This window comes from Rissa tridactyla, chromosome 3 (genome assembly GCF_028500815.1).
Source record: "Rissa tridactyla isolate bRisTri1 chromosome 3, bRisTri1.patW.cur.20221130, whole genome shotgun sequence".
Lineage (NCBI taxonomy): Eukaryota > Metazoa > Chordata > Aves > Charadriiformes > Laridae > Rissa > Rissa tridactyla.
The window spans coordinates 35,364,999-35,387,222 of NC_071468.1; the positions used below are offsets into that span (position 1 = coordinate 35,364,999).

Sequence of the window (22,224 nt, forward strand, 5' to 3'; positions counted from 1 at the left end):
ACTTCTGGGCCTCGTATGAAAGGCTCATTAAATTTATCAGAGTCATTATTGCTTTGGCTCCATTTCTTTTTTCTTTGATATTTATCTGGGGGCTACAAATCAACACAGCTTCTTTATGTACTACTGTGCCACATAACTTTGTACTGCTTTCATCAGAATCATCTGCTAATACCTGTTGGCATGGACAGGAGCAAAAGGTAAGGATATACCCACATTACCCAGAAAATAAAATTAGATTATAATGGTTCTTTTTAGCCTTACTTTGTGAAATGGAAGCCCTACGTTCAGCCCCTTGAGCTGGCCAAGATCTTTTTGCTTTGGGAGACAAAGCCAAGAGTTCGTTAACTACCAAGATAAAATCTCTGGCTGACCTTCTCCATTTTATGAAGCTTTGAAACCTACAACTCTTCAGAAAGGAAAATATTTTTCTTTCTTCTACGTACAGAACTTACTATGTCCTCCAGCCCAGGTAGCTCTGCTCAGTGAGTTTTACTAACAGAAAAGTCACTGGATGAAACCATTGTCTTGAGATGAACCTGAATGAACACATTTTGCAAAAGATCAGGTGATGCCCACAGTTAATTTTTTTCTACAGTGTGGTGCCATGAGCTGGAAAGACCCCTCTCATTTTGGTGAAATCTAACATCTGAAAAACAAAATACTCTCTTCAATAAGCTTTTCTGGAGTTCAGGGTTTTGTAGAGATCCCTTACAGTATGCATGAGCTTTCTACTCTGACTCCAAGGCAGAAACTCTATTTTTGTTTGTCATTCATGGGTGACAGCAGGCACTCATTTGTGTTGTCTCCAAATGAGTTTTTGTGTAAGCATGGTGCCTTTGTAATCAGACAGACGGCCTGGGTTTGATTTGTGACCTAGGGCTTCATTTGTTACTATCTAAAGGACCTGCAGTGGCACATTACAGGGAATTCAAGCTGGAGGGAGGATTGCACACAGTGAAGTCCTAGGAAAAGAATCAGGGCCAGAGTCCAGGCACAAGAGAATCCTGCTCAAAGTGCAGAGGTTTCACACATTTATTAGAACAAGCAGTAAACAAAAATCTAAGTATAAAATCTAAATGTTCCGAGTCCTGGTTGCAGACAGGAGAGTCACAGCATGAAGGGCAGATCTAAGTTCTTCTCACCGTTGCCAAAGTAGACGTAGCCATATTGCTTGGTCATTGGCACATGGTAGAAGGTCAGTCCCAGCCACAGCAGGCTCCGCAGCACCACCACAGTGCCTCCCTTCTCTAGCTGGACAGTCCAGGAGCCTGTGCAAGAACATGTGCTAATGAGTCACTGCAGAGGAGAAAGAGGCAGCATTCCTGGAGCAAGCCGCCCCTAAGCTGGGAGAAGGATTGCGGTGGGTGCTGCCTGACCAATTAACAGTGCGCAAGGCTACACTGGAATTTGTGACACCTGAAAAGAGTGAAGTCAGGGAGACCAGAAACCTTGATGCCCTTTCTTCTTTTGTCAGTTTGGCATTACAGGCTGCCCTTGTTCCCAGATGTTTGTGTCTAGTTTCACACAGTAGCATATTCCCATGGCTAGGACGGTAATGTCATATGCGTCACAGGAAGGGACCCTTGGAGCTCCAGACTTGTATATTTGATTCCTAGGAGAGGCTACAGCTATTCTTGGCTGCTTCTGAGTGGGTAGCAGTTACTTTAACAAGCTCTGCCACCTACTTGGTCTAGCTAATAGCTAAAGAGAGCCAAGACTAGCTATAGCAATCCTGCATAGGTATGAAATTTCTTCTTAAAATAAACTCATAGCATTAGTAGTGGGAAAAGGAAGAAGGCACTTTCCTGCTCCAGGGAAGACTGGCTTCCCTGATGTAGCAACTGGGAAAGAAGAAGAGAAAGTGAAGAGCAGGGTATCTCCCGTCTCAAGAGAAATTTACAGAAAAGGTTAATTCTCTTCAGTCTTTCTTGGCTCCATCACTGAAGAGAATGTGCATGGTAGGGGCAAAGGGATTAGTTTCCGCATTAATTTTGCTTTGGCTCTGCAGAGGAGGTTCGGAGCCAGTGTGAAAATGCAATTTCTCCTGGATGCAAGGAGCTCTGAGCCACTGAGTATTTGTTTTGCGTCTGACATGACAGCCTGGGAACAATGCCGGAGGGGAGGGGGCTGGAGCATCAGCTTGGATTCATTGCCGGAGGGCAAGGAGCTGCCAGGAGAAGAAAATACCAACTTCAGCACCAAATCAGTAATACCTAGAGGCTACAATATAGGCAAGAAGATTCCTGCTGAATCTCCATCTAAAAGCAAAAGCAGCAGGCCCAAATAAAAAAATTTTAAAAAAATGCAGTTGGAGCTGTCAGGCTACTACTGGCCTAGAGTCAAGCCTGTCTGCACCCAAAGCCAATTCCAGACTAAGCAGAAAGCCCGTAATGTGTTGGGCCAGTTAGACAGTATTCATCCTTGTAGATAATTTTAGGCTCATCAATTTATGCTATGACTCATGCTTACTCATATCATGGTTAGCCTGGGGAAGGGCTTCTGTGATTGCTGTCAGCTGCCAGTCCTCCCCCTTGCACTAACTTCTGACACTTGGCCGATTTTAGTCACATCCGACAAAGGGCTGAAGGGTTTTAACACCGCAAGTTCCTACAACAGGTCTTTGCAGGACATGGCCCAGGGGTTGACTGCAGCTTCTGAAGCTCTTTGTTTGGCCTGCCAGCAGCTGCGAGGAAGCGCAGGCTGTTTGGCTTGCCTGGCAGCCAAGAGGCAGCAGCTAGCTGGGCAACCAGCGGTTGCCTAGCTTTGGGCTTTTCCATGCTCGTTTGCCGTACACGTAGTTTCTTTTGCAGTTCACGGCAAACTATAGTAGTTGAGGGCTTGAGGGAGGAGGGAAGTCGAGGGGAAACATATACGTGGTAACTGCAGAATCAGAAAGAAACACCACAGTTTGAAGCCCTGTAAAACCAGGTGTCGTGAGTTGTGCTGCTCATCCGTCTCTTCTCTTTGTATTTCTGTACTTCTCAAAAGTTTCTTGGGCACCATTGTTTCCCGTCTCCTTCGGTAGCAAGTTCCACAGGTTTGTTATTCCATAATATGCACAACGTAAGTCCTGCGTCATTTTTGATCTGTTATCTTTCAAAGTAACCTCTTCAGTTATGTGCAAATATGAAATTAAATGAACAGCAAGAATAGCGACCTTCTGTGACAGTCATTGACTGGCTGCAGAACAGAAGTACAAAACAGACATTCACAGTCTTTAAAGACTCAGGAGATTTCTGCACTGGAGATCTTACTTCTGACTCACTCAGCTCCGTGTTTCCACTAAAGAAACATCTGGAATCGCAGTAAAGCAAAGCACTACTTAATATAGGGCCGGATCAGTACAGGTGTGTGCCATTCTTTTCACCTTCCCTGCACTGTGACATGCTTTGTACAGGTCCTAGTTAAAGGACGAGCTAGTGTCTTCACAAACAGTGGTTTCACATACAAGGCAACCCCGATCTCCCATGCAGTCTCTCCAGTGCCACTCATATCGACAAAAACTAGACTGGATTGTTGTCATACTTGGAGTAAAAACACATATTATGGTTTAGCCACTGGGATTACAAATTCTGACTGAGTCTCGGACAAACTCCGCATGTTCTCCACTACTCGAGTAGCATGGAAACCCAGATGAAGAACACTTCACTAGAAGACAAGATCATCCAGCGGCTGATGCACTACAGCCATCTGCTGTCAAAGGACAAGCCTTTTATATGGTTTCTTGAGCTTTGCCTCTACAAGTGTTCAGCATTTGCTAGTGGCAGTAGCTAGACGATGCGTAGGGGTGTTGAGCAACAAGTGGCAAGCAAATATGTCTGAATGTAATTGTGACAAATTAACTTCTTCCATTTCTCCTTTGAACACTGAACTGACTTTGCTTTCAGTGTAGGCTTCTTGCAGCTTGAACTTGCAGAAATATCCGCAAGCCCTTCATCCAAATACTGGTGGTTCTTGCTGCAGCATTACACATTGGTTTGCAGGAGGGAGAGTTTCCCTCCAAAAGTTTATAAACTTTTGGAAGAGTTTCTCTGACAAAAAGATAATGGAATGAGGAACTCTTGTTGTCTTTGATTTAGGACCAGTCCTCTGAGAAGCAAGTCTGTCAAGAATAGGAATCAGCCTTGCCATGCTAGGTCGTGAAAGCCTTTAGGGATTATCTAGTTTGCTAATGCCTCCCAACACACTGGACGCATCCAGCAGCCTGGGTACGTGTGATAGCTTGTATATATATGTTCATGTACACAGATGAACCCGTTGCCCCAAACTATTTACAAAGAACAAAAAGAAATGCCTGGAGCATGACAAATGAGAAAGGCGAGAGGGAAAACAGGGATATTCATGCTCTCAGGAACTGTATCTGGATTCAGACTTCTTTTTGTTGGACAAATTTGCAGAGAGTAAATAAAGTTCAACTTGATTAAATCCCCGTATCTATGCTCTGGGGCAATACACTACGTGGATCCATGATCTCCTCAGAACATTTACCCAGTGTCACACAGGCTTGTCAATCTCTGTGGAGTATTCATCAGCAATTAACTCTGCTGATCAAAGGAACTTCCCATGCATCTTCACACCTGGCAGAAATGGGCAGATGTAATTGAAGGCAGCTCCATTCACTTTTATGCTAGATCTCTGAAGGCTGTGATGTGCAGCTGCTTCATTTCCCTACTGTCTGTCCAAGCTGCAGACTCTCAAAGGGCTCAGATTTGTCATTTCATAAATGTGAGACCTTTGGGGAATATTAAGTTGTTATACTTTCCAGCTCTTCTCTGATCCTGGATTCTGCATCTAGTTCTATGCAAATACGGACAATAATGTTTTGGTGATGCTGCATAAGTCTTCCTGTGAAACAAGGACCTGAACAAAACAAGCAAGTTATTTAAGGGCAACCTGAACTGGACCGACGCAACATAGGTTGAGGACAGGAAAAATTATATGAAACTGCCTGAAACTGTTATGTCATTTTCACTCAGATCCTGTTTTCAGACAGAATGATGATTAGTCATAGAGCTACTCCTTATTCTGCAGAGCCAAACAGCAGCAACAGTGCCACCGTCCACCTTTTACTATCCAGATCACTGGGACCATTTTTCTAACCCAGCTAGCAAATGTCATTTATTCAGTATACTTTTCCAGGCTAGGTTTTTGCAAACTCATTCAGAAACTGCATTTGATACACAATGCTGGTGTCTGCCTTCTAAGAAGACATCACATTAAAGTTCTGGAACCTATCTGCTTATTTTGGTCCTTTTCTTTAAAGGAAGAAATTAAGGCCGATCATCTCAGTACTTATTTTTTTCCTATACCTCACCACGTTAGCAGCATTTGAGGAAATGGTCCAGAAAACAAAAATTAGTATTTGAACTCATAATGTTGTCCCAAAGCATGAGACATGGAGAAAGTTGTTCTCCTTGCAAGAACTAAGACAACTGTATTCTCTTCCATCACAGGTTAAATCTCACAATCTTCAAACAAGATGCTTTTTCAGGCACAACTTTCTTGTAGGAGTTTGAAATAATGATGTCATAAATCACTCTAAAAGTACTTTAAACAGTAGATAATGAACTGTATGAAATAAGAGCTTAAAACAAATATGCCTTCTTTCCTCCTTCAAGAGAAAGACGTAGAAATGCATTTAATAATACAATATAAAAAGGGATGAGGAGAATTATGAAAATTAAATTCTGGTTTTATCCTTCTTTTTTCTTTTTTTTTTTTTTTTTAGGTTCCCTGCTATTACAAATGGTTCTTGGAGTAAAATGATTGCATAGGTAGGTGTAGATCTGTATTACTCTAAAAATGCAGAAGTAGGATGTTGGTTTCAAGACTTTTCTAATATTGGCTCAGAATATCCCATGGCAGTCCCTGTGCTCATCATTGCCCCTGTGTCAGACAATGTGTCTCTTACTGGGAGGCTGGGAAGCTCAGAGCATCACTCTGTAAGGTACAGCAAGGCTCCTAGATAAAAGTTGTCATGAAAAAACATTAAAAATTCTTATTTGCATTGGAGGGAATACAACTAGAACTATGAGAGAGCAAGTAAAATCTGGCTTTCCTAGAGTTAAATACTGATTTTAACTTGCATCTACGAGCAAGCTGTAGCCTGTATTGTCCCTAAATCAGACAGCAGAGTTAACTTCACTCATCATGCAAAGCTCGCTGAGGTGCGGGGAACTGGAGGTCATTGCTCTCACACTAGAGATTTCTCATAGTAATACTGCTGTGGTGAGGTTTCCATTCTTCAAAATAAATTTTTTAAAAGAGCAAGTTAATTCTTAAGCTGCACCCAGCAAATCTAAGGAAGCCAAGCACTGTCTGTGCTGAAAATATTGCCTGTTGCTGCTCCAGAAGGGAAGGGAGGGAGCTTCTGTGTGGGAGGAAAGAGCATGGGAAAAATATCCGCTGGATGAAGATCTGGAGCTTCCTATCCCCTCTTTGGATCAGGCTGCAGCCTCCACCCCTCCAAACACAGGCAGGAATTCTGAGGAGTTCCTTACATCTTTCCCAAACAAGAAAGTGCTTTGAAGATCCTGATGCTCACCCAGTGTTAAACCACTGCCTTTTTTATGGCCCTTCAACAGCTGCCAGGACACCAGGGCTGAATTTCAAAAGTCAACCTCCTTCTCGGCTTCTTCTTCCTTTCCAGTCGCCAATAGAAATCCCTGTCTCATCCCCCAAGTCTGTCTCAGCTTTGGGCTGAATCTTGTAATTCACAGAGGCAATAGAGTGCGTGAGACATTAGCTTTTAAACAAAAGCCTTTTAAGAGGGCTGTTTGCAGAAGAACTTTCCTGCCTTAACTGGTCCACTTTTAGTATGACCTCTCATAACATTGCTGCTTTGGAGGTGATTCAGCAATGCCTCATTTCTGTGCAAGCTTGAGAAGAAACAGCTTTAAGAGCTGGACAGCCTGATACAGAGGCTCCATGTCGGAAAAACTCACAGAGGGTCATAAAAGTGACATTATCAATTCCTCTTCAAAGGAGGAAATGTCTTAAGGGAAAAGCAGCTACACCATGGTTGCTCTTACCATTAACATAATACACTGCAACAAGAGCAGGTTATAACAGATCTTGCTGCAGTCGGTCCTGAGTGAGAGGGAAGTATTGAGTTATAGGACAAATATTAACACCCAGAGAGGGGCAACATAACCCTTTCCCTTTGCAAAAGCAGCCGCTGCTTGGCTGCGTGACCCCAAGCATTTAGCTCTGACAAAGCTACACTACACCCAAGGGATTTAGCTTACGTTTCCCTCCAACAGAAAATCCTACGCTGGGAAGAGCTTCCTACTTCTAATTTGCTCTCTGTAGGGAACAAAGACAAATTGCAAAGCAGAGCAGCTCTAAGGAAAGGTCACTGTGCTCTGGCTCTCAACAAATTTCGCCACACGGACATTTCACGCACAGCCTACCAGCCATAAGGACACATCCAAACACTCTCACGGGGGGCTCAAACTCCTTCATGCCACTTACTGGCTGCAAACTAAATCTCTTTCATTTGCTTGACACACCACCTGCACCCCATATGTTAACACTGCTGTCAATATTTCCAATTCCCCATATAACTATTTAATAATAATTAAATAAAAACACAGACTGGTTGCAGGTTCAGTACTATTTTAAAAAGCCACCAGAGCCAGGAAAGTACAGCTTACAAACAATCAGAGGCTGCCAAGCGGCTCTTGCTTGGTCCTAATGCCTGCCACGTCTTTCACACACAGATACAACCATGCCCAAACCTCAAGGTAAAATGATCTTTCTTCAGAGGCTTTTTCTCTCCATCATCCTCTCCCACTGGGGATGCCTCTGCAGCACAAATGATCAAGACAGGCCTGGGCCTTTCATTTGCACACAAAGTACCTGTTCCTGCTGACAAGGAAGACTCGGGGATTGCAATGTTGTCCCAGATGCACGCACAGTATTCAGGTGCCTCCGAGTACTAGGTGAAATTCAGGCCATACTTAGACATCTGACAACAGTGCTGCTTAATCCAGTTGACGCAGCCTCTGCCCTCAAACCCTTATTGCCCGTCCCCCCCCCACCCCCAGCCCCCATCACTCTTCCATCACAGAGACCACAAAAGTGCTTATTTATTGCTTAGTGAACCAGGTCAGGGAAACGATCTGGCTGAAAAATAGTCTAGCCAAAAATAAAGTTATTTTTCCAGCTGGAATCTGTCTGCACAGCCAGCAATGCCAACACAAAAGAAGGGACAATACACAGACATAAATGAGCAGCAGAGGATGGGAAGGACTGAAAAAGCTAGCACAGAACTAATACACATCAAATTACAGCCTCCCTTATAGCCCAGTTAGTTTACCCTTTAGTCCTAAATCAACCTGACAATTAGAATAGACATAGAATCCTTTTTACTTTGTTGTTGTTGTTAAGGAAAGGATGCAGACTTTGCACAGAAAGCATCCAGAACAAAGATTTGGAATGAGGCTGTGCACTAGAGGAAAAAGCAAGGCAATATGCAATGAAAACTTAAAAGGAGTAGGAAAAACTGATTAAAATCCCTGGTATTTGGATTCTGACAACTACAATACAGATCATTGCATTTTGGGTCTTCTGTAGTAAATTTAGAAATGTCTTAGCGGGGCAGAACACCCTCCTTCCAGAGCACAAATTTACGCTGGATCCCATCATACTCCATATTTCTTGTTCAGCTGGTCGCTGTGGAAACGTTTTTGGAGCGTGCCAGGAGTCACGTAGCATCTACCTGGGGAGCCCCTGCATTAATCCGTCACCTTCGTGGGCTTCTGTGAGCCCATTGGTCGGTAGGAAGAAAAAGAAGGAGTCTCTCGCCCCGCCCTGCTCTGAATGAAAGACGCTTCCTCTAAATCTTGCTACAGGATTTCAGGCTCAATTCAGCTTCTTTGGGGCTTTTGTCACCAAACAAATGTGATGTCTTTGAAAGAAAGATTAACAGTTTGATGAAAGGATGCAATAGAGAGCTTTGTTCTAGCCTGCTTCCCCCTAGAGCTTTCGGTCACTGTCACTTTCTTACCCACGGGAGAATATCTGTCTGACTCTCAGAGGAGATTATGGCCACCTTGTAAGATTTTGCCTCTCCTGATAACAAAGCACTGGCCACTTTGAGGAGGTGATAATGATGAACAGGGGCTGGATTAGGGGCAAAGAACCTCACATTGATCTCTGAATTCTGAGCGAACACAAAGCAGTCGGTGCTGGGATTCAAAACCCACCGAATGCTTAGAGCACATCTAATTCACTCTCCTGCAAGAAGGGCAAGGCTACAAGCCCTGTCAGTCCCCCATTTGTACTTCTTACCTCATCATCAAATTAACAGGACTAGTTAAAAGGCCCTAGGATGAGGAAGAGATGGCACAGATTATAAACTGTCGATGTTTTCATACTAAACTAGATACAAATTCTGGCCCAAATTACCTGAAGAGTTTACCGGTTTCTGGGAAGACTGTCACACTGAGCATATCCACACAGCACAGTGCAGTGTGTTGATATTCAAGCTAATTCTGATCACTAAAGATGGCTAAGCACCTTCTGGTGCCTGGGATAGCCTAGCTATCTCCGCACAGCACAATTGCCATACAAATATACCCATGCATCAACTGTCCCTTGTCCTTTTGCTTCTACACACAGCCACACACCCCTTCAGCATGCAGAATTTCAATCTCTATAATATTTGTGTACAGTAAAACAAGACAACACGCCTGTTGACTCCCTCCCTGCAAAAGTTCTATGGCCAAAGGGGCAGCAAACAGCAAAGGAAAGCTATACGCAGGGCTTGCACCAACGCCAACTGCTGTGCCGGCAGGAGCTGCCGCTCCTTATGTGGAGCCCCTTCAGAAATAGATCACTCCTAGCAAAAGATGATCTTGTTCTAACTTCAGCAACACATAGATTGCACTAGGCTTTCCCCTGCAAGTAATTTTTCATCATTTCCTAGAGAAAGAGCTAGGCCAAGGCTGGCTGATATGGTGATAAAGCTACAACTTCTGGTTCTAAGTGGCTTCACCAGCATTTCCCATCGGTTCAGCAAGAAGTTTGTCTCCTTTTCATGTCCAATGAACCAGGAGCCGAAATGGAGACAGGGTGGGCAATGATTTCTTTTACTGAGGAGGAAAAAACTTAAAATACAATCCCAGGAAAGTTTCTATGAAGGCTCTGCTTCTGTCCTCATTCTTTCACTGCACCACTCAGGAGGGCAAAGGACTCCACCACAGCTCTCAGTGGATGGGCAGCCCTGCTCCAGTATAAATTCATCCAAGACCTCTGACTAAACAAGACCCCTGAGGTGATATAGACCTAAGAACCAAAAGCACTGAATGCACTGCTTTATTACCCTATAGACACAAAGACCAAGGAAAACAGACTCCTTTCCAGAAATCAAGGCAGACAATGGACAGCCAGTCGAAAGCGATATAATACTAGCTGGCTCTGGAGTCCTCCTGCTGTGCTGCCACGTGAGAGGTTCCAGTCCGATCTTGAACTCCCGAGCGGGCAGTGCCCCAGGTGTAGGAGGTGCAACATCTTGTCTTGCTCCTAGGCAACTCTCCTGGGTCACTGCAGGGGTGGCCTCAACAGTCTCTAAAGGCTCCCCAGTCCACACATCACTAGCAAAAATGAAGAGTGTCTCTACTTTTGAAGGACGTAGGACACATGCTTATGTATTTGTGCATGTCCATTGCATGCCTGTGATCGCTAAGGATGCTAAGAAAGCTGTTGAGAAGTCCAGTGATCATTCCAGAAATTGCCTAAACTTGGAAGGGACAGATTCTCTTCTCCATACCTACAGTTCAGGAGGTCAGTATACCACACACAGTCTGAAAACTCAGGCCATACCTTTTCCTCAATTTGATGCTGCTCTTGGTGCTTTTCTTTCTCGTTTTAGTTTTCTGTGGTTTCCTTTTCTGTGCTCAGCACTGACAATGCTGGCACCATAGTGCGCCCTGCTGGAAGGTAGAAGCTACGGCCATCCTAGAATTATTTCTAGGGATGGCTGACTTGTTTTAACAGGGGAATTCAGGTACCAACTAATAACCCACTGAGCCAGCTATTCAGTTCAATTCCTACATCTAAAAGCCGACTGTTCTGACACACACTGTTCTGTTTTACTCCTTCACTACCACTTGTATTATGAAGCTTGTTTGTCAAAACAACTTGTATAAATGTCAGGTAACTCCATGGGATACTGTAGCTCAGTTTCACATATTCAATGAGCCTAAGGATCACCTCTCCTAACCAGGAATGAGGATAGCTGTGAGCCACACTAGGTATTTCGCTTTACATTTTGGCTACCTCTTTTTATCCTCGCTAACAAGAAGCACTACCCTCTCATTCATTATGGCTCTTTTAGTTTGGATTTCAGTGAGACAGCTTGAAAAGCCTTGTCCCCGTGTGGCTCTTGGCAGGCTAAGAAGTAAAGTGCTCTTGCTCTCAGTTTTCACAGAGCTGGGGAGGTGCTGCTTATTGTTAAGCAATGAAAGAGGAGGGCTCAGGTCACATCTGTGAAATGTTAGTGGAGAAGGCAGGCTGGGTGAAAGTAGGTGGCCAGCACAGCATAGCACTTTGCTGGATTTTGCAAGGCCACTGGGGAGATAGGCAGCCATTTGTCTTAGAGCCCTGATAACGGGTCGTCTTGCTCTCTGCTGGCTAGCTGGGGTTGTAAATACCTCTGCAGACACAGACTCTTCAAATGGCTGGAGACGGAGGCTGATAGGGGATTAATCGCCTGGAGTGGGGGTAGAAAGGGAGTTAATTAGCTCTGCTAATGCATGGAGATAAAGCAGGTTTGTGTCTCCTGGCCTTCTTCCTTCCAGCACCTGGGCTTTTGGGGCAACCAAGATGGGGCTACCAAAATGGCCCCTGAGAGTGGCTAAAGAAAACTATCTCCCACTTAGAAATGCAACCTCTTGATCTTTAAGGGCCCATTAAGCACCAGTTTTTACTAAACCAATAAAGAATGTGCTAATGAAGCTCAGAGGACAGGAGGTTAATGTTCTAACCCACGCTACTGTTCAGCAAGCTTACAGAAAGGCTAGTGCCCGAAGTATTCAGCCAAGGAAATAGCCACAAATCCCTTTGTCTGTAATGCTGTATAAGGAATGCTCCAAAAACACTGCACTTTCAGGTGAAGAAACAGAGCTACAGACTGAGTGACTGTAACTTCCTCCATAGTCAAAACGGTAAAGGAGCTGAAATGACCTTCTGTCTAGGCACTTCTCCTCCTCCTCTAGCTGAATCTTGAAACAGGAAGTAGACGAGACTCACTATGATCCACCCTGCCACTGTATACCCATTTAGAATGACGCTATAAAATCCCTCCCAGCATTACAGAGTCAGCAATTACATCTGAGAGGTCTTGGCTCCCCAGTGTACCCTCCACAATGGACAGCGATAAGTCAGGAATCTCCTCAGTCCTCTTTTGAGCCCTCATGCATCATAGTTCAAGAAGCAAAGCCAGCTGTATTGAGAGTCCTGCACTTAGAGTCACTCTCTCAGGAACCCATTGTCACCTTTGTGTTATTCATGGAATGCTTTGGGTTGGAAGGGAGATTAAAAATCTAGTTCCAACCCCCCTGCCATGGGCAGGGACACCTCCCACTAGACCAGGCTGCTCAAAGCCCCATCCAGCCTGGCCTTGAACACTTCCAGGGATGGGGCATCCACAACTTCTCTGGGCAACCTGTTCCAGTGACTCACCACCCTTACAGTAAATAATTTCTTCCTAATATCTAAGCTAAATATTGTCACTGACAATGAAGCAGCCCAAGCTAGACATCACCCTCCACAGCTGTCGTCAAGTTTACAGCCAAGTATACCAGGAAATCGTCTGTTCTGGATTCCTACACACCACTGCCCGTTAAACTGAACTCAGTTACTCATGTCTGGGACTAGCAACTTACATTTGCATTTGGCTAAAACACAAATCCCAAGAAGACATCCAGCATGATGCTAAGATACCAAGAAACACAGACTCATCCATTGCACTTGCTAGCTGGTAAACATTTAACTGTTAAAATTTTTACCTAATCTTTCATTTTAGTTTCTCTGGCTATAATTTTCAGCTGCTGGTTCCTGTTATGCCTTTTTCTACTGTACTAAGTAGATCTTCAGTACCCAATACTTAAACTCCATGGAGTATTTACACAGTGTAATACAGTCATTCTCATGTTCTTTTCCATAAGATAAACAGATTGAATTGTTTATGTCTCTCACCAGCCCTTGAATCATTTCGTGGCTCTTTTCTGCAACTCTCCAGTTTTGCAATGTACAGTAATCCAGTTCTGATTCCACTAACAGTATATGCAAAAGTAAAGCCACCTCCCTGTTCCTATTTGTTACACCCTTGTTTATACGTCTATGGATCATATTAGCCTTTTAAGTCTCAGGATCAGTCTGGGAGCTGATGTTCAGTGGGTTGTGCCTGGATTTCCTTTCAGAGCCACAGCTTCCAGAATGCAAGTCTGGCTTCCAGTCCCTGCTCTTAGATACATGATTTTGCAGGTAGCTACATCAAAACGTACTTTATTTAAGTAAGCCAAATTTACCAGATTTCTGTAGGCATCTTGCCTTGGTCATTATTTGTCTCTCCACCAGTTGTTTAATTCTAGATCATTTACAAATAAGTTGAAGAATATCAGTACCGGCACTTGTCCCAGCCAAAGCCCCTTCTGACCCTTTCCAGAAATACACCCATTCAGTGATTTCTGAATCACAACTACTAATCAAGATAAGTTATGGGGAATATTTCTTTAATGCTGGGATTTATTAAAGGTTAGCATCGTAAATATGCCATAAGTCTCCTGAGATAATGATTTCAGGAGTAACTTACCAGGCTCTGCCATTCTTATTTTTTGACAAACAGAAAAGGTTGCCTAACTCTATCCTCCCTTAGCAAATAGTCTGAAAACTGTCTGAAACAGTATTTTATTGTCTCCATTTGATGTGAGTCAATATTCTTTACAAAACAAACCAGAAAAAAAAATTTGAGTATTTCTGCCCTTCCGCATTTTTATCAGCCTTTTTACCATCATCATTTAGTGACAGCTTCCAGTACCATTACTATGCTTTCTTTTCCTCTCAATATACTTGAAAAAATCCTCCTTACAGTTGTCACAGATTACTCCAGGTTATCCTGGTTTTCTTCGTCATTTTTTACTCATTGTCAAGTCCAATTTATATCAATCATTAATTCTTCCCATCTTCCTGCATTTCCTTTTATATTGTTTGGTTTTTTAAATTCTAATTCCTACTTTTACTCCACCAGTGAACTGTGGTAGGCTTTTAGCCAAAAGCAGCTATTTCTTCACTGGGATTCATGACTTTTGAATAAACTCTTCTCATAGAAATCCTATTTCCACTCATATCTTTTCCTATCTACATATTTCTATCCCTTTGCCTCCAATGTACCTCTCCTTCTACATCAGTTTTAAACAGTGCCCTGTTAGTGTCCCTTATCTCTGTATCAAAGTGATCCAAGTCAGTAATCTGTAACAAACCTTCAGAGTCAAGTTATTGCTTTTCTGAACTGTAGTTTGAAAGTGCCAAAGCACTGAATTCTCCATCCCCTATTTTGCTTCCTCCCAGGCTTTCTGTTCTACACTAGTACCTTATGCTTTCTCCCGTCCCCTTCCTTTATCGTTGCAGAATGTAGCACTGCCTGACCATGGTCACAGTAAAATCATCCTTCCCCCTCCTTTTTCACTTTCCCCATCATGCCAATGCCTGACAAGTGACTCTTATTTCATATCTACACAACACTAGGTTATCAAGTGAAAAAGCTGTAGGCACGCTAGGAATTATTGCTATTTGCTTTGCCATTCCATTATCTACAAGCACATGTAAAAACTGCCACAACTCTAGCTCCTGAAATGCTATCGCCCAGGGTGCTGAACTCCATGCAGAAAGGACCACGCTGGCGATCTGCCAGCAGCTGAAAGGCTACATCTAATTGTGCATAAAGTTGAGCAGATTGTCTGCTTAGACTAGAGCAAACAAGCTTATCTTTAATGCAGACATATGGCCAGCAAAACCTACAGATCCCAGCATGCAACATTCTGGCCAGCTGGCCTTTTGGATGAGAATGAAGCATTACATGATCTGATACTGTGGTGCCAGAAGATCAGTATCGCAACCCCTCCATGTTAAAAAATCATGAGTCAGGCCACTCAAATTCATGAGTTTGGCTTGGAGAGCTGGAGATTTTAAAGGGAATAAACCAACTGAATTTGTTTTTGAGACAGGAGTCACATTCTCCCATTTTTCTCTACAATCATTAAAAAAAATGTATTTTTTTAATAAAAGCCAAGTCACACAGTCACTTACCTCTGGGAGCTGAGACACCAAGAAAAAATAGACAGACTCACAGTATGGTTCAGGGAGGAGCAGCAACATATTCTGAACTCTTAAAATGCACAGATAACCTGATAGATAGACACACAGACAGAATCTGGAACCTGCAATCACCACAGATATCACTGGTAAAGATAAGGGTGGCAGATAGTTTTGTTACAAAACTCCAGGTTTTCCAATCTTGCACTAAACTCTCTGCTTTCGTCATTGTTTCCTTTATTCAACCCAGTTTTAACTTCCTTTCTTCCCACCTCTCAGCTGTCATATAAAATCTTCTTTCTGCCTCCAACTTTCCATTCTGCAAGACACCTCTGCTTTCCTAGAATGACACACCATACAATTTATCACAGTTACCCCCTTGACAGTCATCACAGATGCTCAGCCTCCAATTAATAAAGAAAACTATTCCAACAGAGTTGTTACTTTTAGACAGGTTAAAATCAGCCCTTTATCTCTCAGTCCTGTTCTTTAGGTCTTTTAAGATGCTTAGGGAATTCTAGCCAATGCAGGCTGGGAGCATCACTCAGATGTTGTTCACCCCCAGTCCACTTCTTGTGTGTTTGTTGAGGGCAGAGGCAATTGTGGCTTCAGTCACAATTCTAGATGCAATAGATCTGGGAATTCCTGCTTCTGGTCTGACAATAACTGTTCAAGAGAAGATCTAGCCAGGAAAGGCAAGAAAACTTCAGATCAAATTGAGGGGATTTGCGAGAGCTATGAACAGCTCTGTCAGGAAACCGAAAAAGCACTGTGTGCTCTGGGTCAGGATGAACATGCCCTGGCAGAGTTGAAGGAAGGTAATCCAAGAACCAGAGCCTGAGTGCCTTGCAACCAGGAGTGAGTGACTTTGTCAGAGCCATGCCGATAAAATCAGCAGAAAGCTGGTGTCTGCCCTCTGTTCTTTCCCATCCCCCTGCCACATTTTCACAAGCAACCAGTACTTTGGGCAACCCAAATGCTTGTTAAAGGGGAGCGGGTTGATCTTTCTTCAATGTCAGCATTCCTACCTGCATGTGACCGAGTGCAATTAGAGAGGCTACATCCCTTGCTGATCCTGTAACCAGTTTCTCTCTTACTTCCTTTGCCTGACAAGCTCATTCCATCAATGCCCAGGTTCAGTCCAAAAAAAAGCAGGACAATACAGCCAGAGCTGCACATGCACCATGATGAATCTTCTCCTCTTCCATTAAAACTCAGCTGCACTTGAGCTCAGGTAGTCTTAGAGAGGTAACTTTTTTTGAGGAGTCTGAGATCTGCACTAACAGCAACAACCTCTTAGGAAGGGGGCAAATGTTCACGCTTACACAGACCTCAGGTTGCCACAGGAAGACAAATGGGACAGTGGCACCCCCGAGCCCCACTTTCTATCCACCAAGTCAAATTTGGTTTAAAGACTTTCACAAAACTGTCATGTTCATGTTATGTCTAACATACAGCATGACCCGCCGGTTGCCTGGTCCCTTGAACTAGATGAGAAACACTGCAGTATGAGATCTGTAATCTTTTGAAGGTGTCATTTCTCCATCACAACTGAAGGTGGCTAAAACCAGCTCTGTGATGCAAATTAGCCATCAGGGTCTGTGGAGACTGTTTTCTAGTGGAAACATATAAATCATGGCAGATTTATGTCTTGCTGCAGTGGCTCTGTGGTTTCAGGCCTCACAAAATTAAAAAGTCTCCCTACCATAAACTCTAGAAAAAAAGGGGGGGGGGGGTGGTGAAGCAAAAAGCAGCAATGCCTGAACTACCATACAAAACTGCAGCTAAAATTTTCATAGGAGGTATCTAGGACCTAATCCCCCTTGCAGTACTCCTTTTTGAGAGAAAAGGGCCAACTCCATGAGCCAGTGTATGTAAAAATGTGCAGTCTCTCCACACTACACCTCTGGAAAATGACTGCAGCAAGGACACTCCCAGTAAGTTGAACAATGTTTTAGATTTTAGTGTTGTTTATGCTCTGAACTGTCAAAAACATTCAAAGTTCAGGCAGGAGCTCACTAGGTTCATTCTCGGTTCATTTTTGCCAAAGGAAAGATTGGGACGTGTGTGTGTGTGTGTATAGATGTATGAATGACAAAGTCTGAAAAGCTATTTACAGCACTGGCAATTCATTGTCTTTCCAGCCAATTCCATCTGGTGCAGGACGCCTGCTATCCTATCCTGCTACTCCAGGATAAGAATAAAATAGCAAACCTAAGTTCTGATTGTGTCCCAAAAATCCTTCTAGACAGCAGGATATGGAACACCTGGCCCAATACGAAAAATGCAGCAAATCAGCAAAAAGCAGTTAGAAATAAATAACAAGTCATTCCCATCTCTTTAAAGAAATATCCTGCCAGAGGAATCCCTGGAAGAGGCTTTAAATATGTTTAACAGTTGTTCAGCAGAATCAGAGAGATGTGAACTGAAAATACATTCCAGTATGCACATCTTCCTTTCTCCTTCCACAGTGTGTAGTCCTGCTAGAGCACAGATTATTCCACACTACAGCATTTCTAACACAGTTTATCAAAGGAAAGTCTGAATTCAGCCTCCCAGAGATATCAGTTTAGTGTTAATGAGAGCCCATTTAGATAAAGAGCAGCAACACTGGGTGGGACAAGAGGTGTGAAATACTTCAAACCACATAAATTCCCTCTATCACTGGTGGAGTTATCTCTCCTGGTAGGGACACCAGCTGTCACAGGCTTTACAGAAATCAGGAGGGAACATAGCACTCAGGCACAGGGGGTAACTGCCAGAAGGTCAGAAGACCTGTTGTGAGGATGTGACAGCCCTGGTACGCTTACATCTAACCATTGTAACTGTTTATAATTGCTTTATAAAAATGAATGAATTACAATATTTAGTAAAGGATAAAGTTCCTTTACAGATTCACAGGAGCTTCTCCTAAGCATATGAACTCTGCAGCAACCCATGCCTTTTCACCTCAGCATTTCCCAAGCTACTCAGACTGCATTTCCTCTCATTGCATCTCTTGATTCTGCTACATTTACCTTGTGGGATATCATGCTCCAGAGAGTCTAGAAAGTCAGTGGATGGGTCCAGGTCAGCCTTTTCCAGCAGGGTTTTATTCTTCAGGTTAACAGGCTCAGTAAAATGGAAATAGGAACTTAACCTTTTTGCCTCCGCCAAAGAAAGACCTGCAAACAGCCATTGGTGACCATTAACACAGTGAGCTGGGCTAGCATACATTACACCATCAAATGCCATATAGTTTCTCTAATGCCCACAGCACAGTAGAGAATCACAATCTTTCTCCCGTGGACTCCACAGAAGATGAAAGACTTGCCAGAAATGGGTGGCAGTACTCCCTGATGCTGTGCATCGCAGACCATGCTAACTGCAATTCCAGGTCAGAAATGGGCACTAAGTGGAGATCAACTCTCTGTGCCCATTTGCTTACATCCTATACCTAGATAGAGAATTCACTGCAGCTATAGTTGCTGAACACTGACATAAACTATACACAGACAAATGAAACTACAGGTTTAATGACTCAGAGCCATTACTGGCTTTCCTCCCACCTTCCAGAGTTGAATCATGCACCTGAACATTAGTGGCGTTGGATTCTCTCCTCCCTGTTCATCTCACCCAAGGAAAAAATAAACCTGAAATCAAACCATCAGCTAGAGAAAAACTCATCTTAATTTACAGCCTTTATGATCAAAGTACGGTTGATCCTGATAAAGACAATGAGAATTTACCTTCAAAGTTCCTGTTTTCACTCACAGACCCAAGAGGAGTCTTCACAAATGCCCCCCGGGGGATGATACCAACTGCTCTGTCTATCTGTTCTATCGTAGCTACAAGACGGGCCTCTTCCTTGATCATGGGCTTTAAAGAAAAATAGGCAAATTTTAGAGGCAGGGCTTTCCTTGTTTTCATTTTGGAAAATAAACTCCAAGTGGCAATGGAAACCACAACAGACTCCTCAGCTGGGAGCCTGATGGCACTATAAGGAGGACCACAAATCGAACATTCTTCTCATAAGAATGTGGCTAGGAACAGACAGCCTAGTCTCACCAGAGAATTAACTGTCCCTCCACTTCATCCATCCTTTCCTCCCTCTCAATTAAGCTGCTTATGACTTGTCTATTCAGTTATAAAGAATGGTACCTGCAGTTCCTATATAAAGCTTCAGACACAGCAGTGAGGATCTGTACCAATTGTGCATAATAAAGCATAAAGGAGAAAGAATATTTCTGAGCTTTCTGAGCTGAGTTACTCCATGAGTAACTGTAGTAAGACTTCAATCAAGAAGCCATTGCTACATGATGACAACAAAGAGGACATTATGTGTATTCTGCTTGAGCACAGGCTCAAGCCGCTTATTACAAACAAGGAGGAGGAGCCACCACCTGTCCAGTGTGAGAGGTACAACTGTAGCAAAGAGAGTTCAAAAGCGCTTTGCAGTATTTACCTCCTTACCATCTTCAAACAATCTTTCAGCATCTTCTGCATTTCTCTCAGTGTACTCGTACTCAAAAGAAGGATCCCCCTGGAAACGGCCCTTCAGCTGCCCAGCCTGCGTAACCATCTCCTCGGTCACCGGTGGCAGGAGGCTCCATTCCACACAGTTCAAGCTGACAGCGACAAGCAGGACAGAGGCCCGAGCCCGTTTAAGAACAGGGCTCGACACAGCCTTGCCAGCCCCCTCGGGGCACAGAGAGGCTCCCTCCGGGAAAGCTGGGCAACCCCCAGCGCCCTCTTTCCTCCCCCCAGCCCACGAACCAGCCTCCCGCGGCCGTTTAGGCCTCCCCGCTCCCACCTCCCCAGGGAGATGCCCATTCCCCACACGGAGCGGTGGTGAGGCCCGGCCCAGCCCGGCCCGGCCTCCGCACCTGTAGAGGCGGCTGCGGGGTGCGGCGCGGTCGGGGCCCAGCCCCTCGGCGATGTAGTAGGCGCCGCACACGCCCTGGATGCAGCCCCAGAACCAGACCCGCTCGAAGCGGTAGTCGCGCTGGAGGAGCAGCAGCGAAGACCCCAGCACCGCCCGCTTCTCCGGGCTCAGCCCCGCGCCGCCGCCGGACACCAGGTCCAGCGCGGCGGGCAGCGACGACGCCTCCATAGCGGCTCCGCGTCGCCGTTGCCAGGCAACCATCGCTCGGGATGTTGGGGTCAAAGGTGACGGCGTGCTTCCGCTCGAAGGAACGCCAATCAAACTCAGCGCCCTGGCAGCGGCGGGAGGGTGGGGGGGGCGAGCGGCGCCGCCGCCATGGCAACGGCGGATCCCGCCTCTCCGCTGCCATGGAAACGGCGCCGGTGGGCGCCGGCGGACAATGGCGGCCCGTCTCGGGCTGAGGCGGGAGGGGAGCCGCTGCGGACGGCGGCCTCACCTGGGGAGACACGGGGCGACGGGCTCTGCCGTGCGCTTTAACCGCTGCCTAAGCCCGGGCCTTCCCTCCGCGGGGAGCTGAGGAGGGCAGAGCGAGGAGGTTGTGTGGATCAGCCAGAGGCGTCCTCTAGAGCGAGGAAGGAGAAACCAGGGCCCTGGAGAGCCTGCAGCCCTTGCAGGCAGATCTGGCAGTGCCAGTCCTGTGTGAAGCTAACCCTGTCCCCAGAGCCAGAGACACTGACAAGCAGCAACCCAGAAAGAATGCAGTTAGGGGTGGCTGTCCTGCGTAGGTTTCAAAAGGCCTAAATCCAAAGGTAAGTCCAAAAAGCAGGAGGGCGTACAATTGTATTGCACCTTAGCTGGAATACCACAAAGGGTTCCATTTTCCTTATTTCTTACATGATCAGCAGCAAAAAAAATCCCTCTGAATGTCACTACTTACAGTGTCATTTTTAAAGTTCTAAGCTAGCTCATGTACATCTATAAATAAATGGTTTATTTATAAGTGACAGCATTTGGATCACTCTTTGGGGGCTTATTTTGCTGAATCACGTACAGACAGACATCCGTGAAACAGCTCCTGCCCTAAAAATCCTTCAATCTGGCTTAATACAAAATGCAATAAATAAGTACTGAGATTGTGCAGCTGCTTAGACAAATAGAACTTCTATTTGACGTCTCCAGGAAGTGTGCGTTATATAAATAAATACATGTGTATGCACTTACTTTTAAATCCATTGTCATGACATAAATTCCTGGGTTTCTTTTTCATCCATTTCCTGCTCACTTCTAAGGAAAACACTGATCCTGGGACCGCAGCCTGTAACAGTCGTCACCTGCTCGTCTGTCAAGTGAGATGTTTAATGAGCTGTACAGCACACAATCTGAACCATTAGTTTTACTTACGCTGCAACTCAGATTCCTGAAGGTTAACCACCTCTCTTTGACATGAATCAGGCAGAACACGCAGGAGTGACTGCAAACTTTTTGTCCACACTGTCACCTACCACTGTGCCATAGTCTGATTTTCTCTATGGGAATAGGAATTTTCAGGCTCTGTGAATTCATTTAATCACTGACATCTCTAGAACCGTGTGATAATATTTTATGTTATGGCTGTTATCTGGCCAGTAAACAGTAGAACTGCAAGCCAAACTCATTTCATACGAGTCAGAGAGGCAACCTGAGACCATAATGAATTTCTGCCACTGTCAACCACAGCTGGATTCAAACCAGATGCTAACAGCTGAGAGGCTCTTTAGCCTGTTATGGATCTTCTAAACCACCCAGTCTCCAGTCTTTGCCTGTCCTGACTGAGGATTATCAAAAGGGAAATCTATAGCTTAAGGAAATTCTTCCTGGTTCAGTAAAGTCTGGTGGGTAACTGTACTCTGCTTTGCTTTGTCTTGACCCCAATTACTAAATGCTGATAAGGATCGGGAAGTAAGTGGTCGCATTATTTAACAAATGAAAGGTCAAAAGCGCTGCTATTCAGCAAGGTCAAAGGTTACCATCACTGTTATTAAACAGTTTGAAAGCGGTTTCTC

General features: G+C 44.5%; 1 protein-coding gene across 1 annotated transcript; it reads right to left on the bottom strand.

The window, feature by feature from the left end:
- Positions 1–836: 836 nt before the first annotated feature.
- RSPH9 (radial spoke head component 9) lies at positions 837–20,410 on the bottom strand. The gene is made up of 5 exons (XM_054196201.1): positions 20,184–20,410; positions 19,763–19,925; positions 19,047–19,176; positions 18,336–18,482; positions 837–1,268 (listed from the first exon to the last, which is right to left on the bottom strand). Exons 1-5 carry the CDS (start codon positions 20,408–20,410, stop codon positions 1,108–1,110), a joined length of 828 nt encoding a protein of 275 aa, XP_054052176.1. The 3' UTR covers positions 837–1,107.
- Between the last annotated feature and the right edge of the window lie 1,814 nt (positions 20,411–22,224).

What these genes read in the sequence shown, in the direction of transcription:
- RSPH9 (XM_054196201.1), bottom strand. Translation starts at nt 20,410, where the DNA reads ATGGAGGCGTCGTCGCTGCCCGCCGCGCTGGACCTGGTGTCCGGCGGC. An exon ending in TGAAAACAGGAACTTTGAAG is followed by an intron (nt 18,483 to 19,046) that starts GTAAATTCTCAT and finishes GGCTGTTTGCAG; the next exon opens with GTCTTTCTTTGGCGGAGGCA. An exon ending in GGAGCATGATATCCCACAAG is followed by an intron (nt 1,269 to 18,335) that starts GTAAATGTAGCA and finishes GTTCTTGCACAG; the next exon opens with GCTCCTGGACTGTCCAGCTA.